General features: G+C 43.2%; 1 protein-coding gene across 1 annotated transcript in view; it reads right to left on the minus strand. All coding sequences in view use genetic code 11, as the record gives it.

Moving 5' to 3' along the window:
* The window catches only part of EGR_10327 (hypothetical protein), a gene marked incomplete at both ends in the record, with an annotated part of 9151 nt that overhangs the window by 462 nt on the left and 6386 nt on the right, over positions 1 to 2303 (minus strand). Inside the window, one exon of the mRNA XM_024499576.1 lies at positions 933 to 1021. Coding sequence (XP_024346016.1) covers positions 933 to 1021 — 89 coding nt within the window. The remainder of the gene's footprint in view (positions 1 to 932; positions 1022 to 2303) is intronic.

Below are 2303 nucleotides of genomic sequence, written 5' to 3' on the forward strand. Positions count from 1 at the left end.
TTCCCAAAGAACACCATGACGTCCTGTCTTCTTCTAGTCGTTTAGCACTTCTGGGTTCATGCCCCGTGTCTGGTGAGCATTCAATATCGATTTTTTTCCTGTAGTGTCCTCATTATTTCAAAATACCCAATTCTCTTATTTACGTGTCGTTATAAATACGTGCAGTGTTGTCTAACACCTTACAGCGGTCGACTGCACCAAGTCATATAGAAAATAGCTTGGCTAAGCGTGAATGAAAATGGATGGAGAATGTTCTTAATCTTAGAAATATTTGCTTTTGTTGGTATCTGAATGGCAGGTAAATCTGTCGGGTCTGTGTGCAAGTGTTCTTGTCATCAAGGAAAAATAAGCCATCTAATTTGTGGTGGTTATTTTTTCCTTTGAGGCTGGCAAAGAACCTGTGGAGCCTTTCTACAAGAAGAGAAAAATAAAGAGCACAGTTCTCCTCTCCGTGTTATGAAGACATACAAGAGGAAACCGGGCGTGCGTTTGTTTGCAGAGTCGTTGAGTACTTTTGGTGGAACATTCGACTGATGGACGCGGCTGGAAGGTCTATACTTCTCCCTCGACCGTGGGTCGCATCTTGAGGATGTGATTTAGCGCCACCCTGCCGCCAGCATCAGGGTCCTTGGCGGTTTACTCTTCTCTGCAGTGAGTGTTACTGTGTGACGGGTCTCATGTTCACATAGTTTGCCTAATCCATTTCGGGAAGCTGGAATTCATTAGTTCATTTGCAGGCACTCTACCTACCACTCCAAGGTATGCCATGGAGCTCAACTTTGAGCAGCTTCTAAATCAATTTGAATTTTGTTAGGCTATTTTGAAGGATCATTTAGTGGGAAATGTGTACTAGACACGCCGATTACATCGTGCAATGATGATGACGCTGACTACTTGTCTGGCAATCTTTTGATAGGGAATCGATGTTGTACTGTTTTGTCGTTTTATTTTCCTTTCGCGAGATAGCTTTTTAGAATATGTGTGAACTTGGTGGCGATGCTTTTTTTCTTCACAAAACATACTGAAAATGTGTGATAATTTGGTTAAAGGTCTGCTTACGAGTGGAGGGGGGCTCGAGACAATTTTGCTTGTACTAATCGTCCTTTTTATTCTGGTTTCTTCATTGGTCGCCTTGATTTTTCCTGATAATACAGCGTTTGCGGGGTATTAGTAACGTTAGACTGCTGTTGATGTACTAGATGCTGATAATGCCCCCGTCTCGAATGCCCCCACTTCGAGCAAATTTTCAGGCTGAAATTACCTGGAATGATGCACATTTGCAAACTATTGACAGTTTTCTCTGCACGCGTGCTAAACCTTTCATTGGAACTTAAACCTAACGGTGATCCGTTGTCTCAGCATAAGAATTAGCTTCGCCTGAACTACATGCGGTTATCGCAAATTTAAATATACTTTTGAAGAAGTAGCGTGGAAATGGTATACCTTTTAAGCCCGACATGGAGAAGAAAATGATATCGGCTTTGTGTCCCATTAAATACAGATTCTGATGTGGCATCATTCGGTCCTTCACCTGGTCAGGTAGCGAGCATAAGTCCGGGTAGACTTCTGTGAGTAATCGGCTTAGAATTAACAAAGTTGTCTTCATTTTCTGCCCTTAGACAATTATTCACAAACACTGTCGCACAGACCTCATACTGACATTAAAAAGATGGCCTTCGTAAATGCGGCAAGTACGCGATCATTTCACCACAAGTTGCACGAAACGAACTCAGCTCAGACAACGTTAACGAAATGGGCCGTCAATGATTTCAATGTTACTCTCAGCTCCGCTCCATAGTCATCACCCTCACTGAGAGTGCAGCCGAAAGGTGGTGTGATGTCGACGGTGATGAAGTGTAAACCGCAAAGTCCCACAAAACGGGAACGCTTTTATTGAACCGCTCAAGACATTTAAGAGACTGCGTTGGCCGAAGTATACGAGGGTGAGCGGTTGGTTTCTTCTGTCGGGTCTTCCACAAGCGCCGCATGGTGAGACTAAGCTTAAAGCGGTTTTGAAATTGATGAAAATTGCATTCTCCATGTTTCAGCTGTGGAAATGTCATCGGGGCGCAGAACAGCATCACCATCATCTGGTATAAGAGTTACCTATCGGAGGAGGAGATAGAGCAAATGCTAAATGATGCGGAGGAAATCAGTCAGGAGGACGAAAATGGGAGGAGTAGGATGGCAGCGAAGATTAATTTAGTTGACTATATCTAGAAAATGAAGGGGAATTCGGAGAGCGACGAGATGAAGTAAAAAACATCAGAGGAGTATCGACGAAATGCAATTGCAATGTGTAA

This window comes from Echinococcus granulosus (genome assembly GCF_000524195.1).
Source record: "Echinococcus granulosus chromosome Unknown EG_S00209, whole genome shotgun sequence".
Taxonomy (NCBI): domain Eukaryota; kingdom Metazoa; phylum Platyhelminthes; class Cestoda; order Cyclophyllidea; family Taeniidae; genus Echinococcus; species Echinococcus granulosus.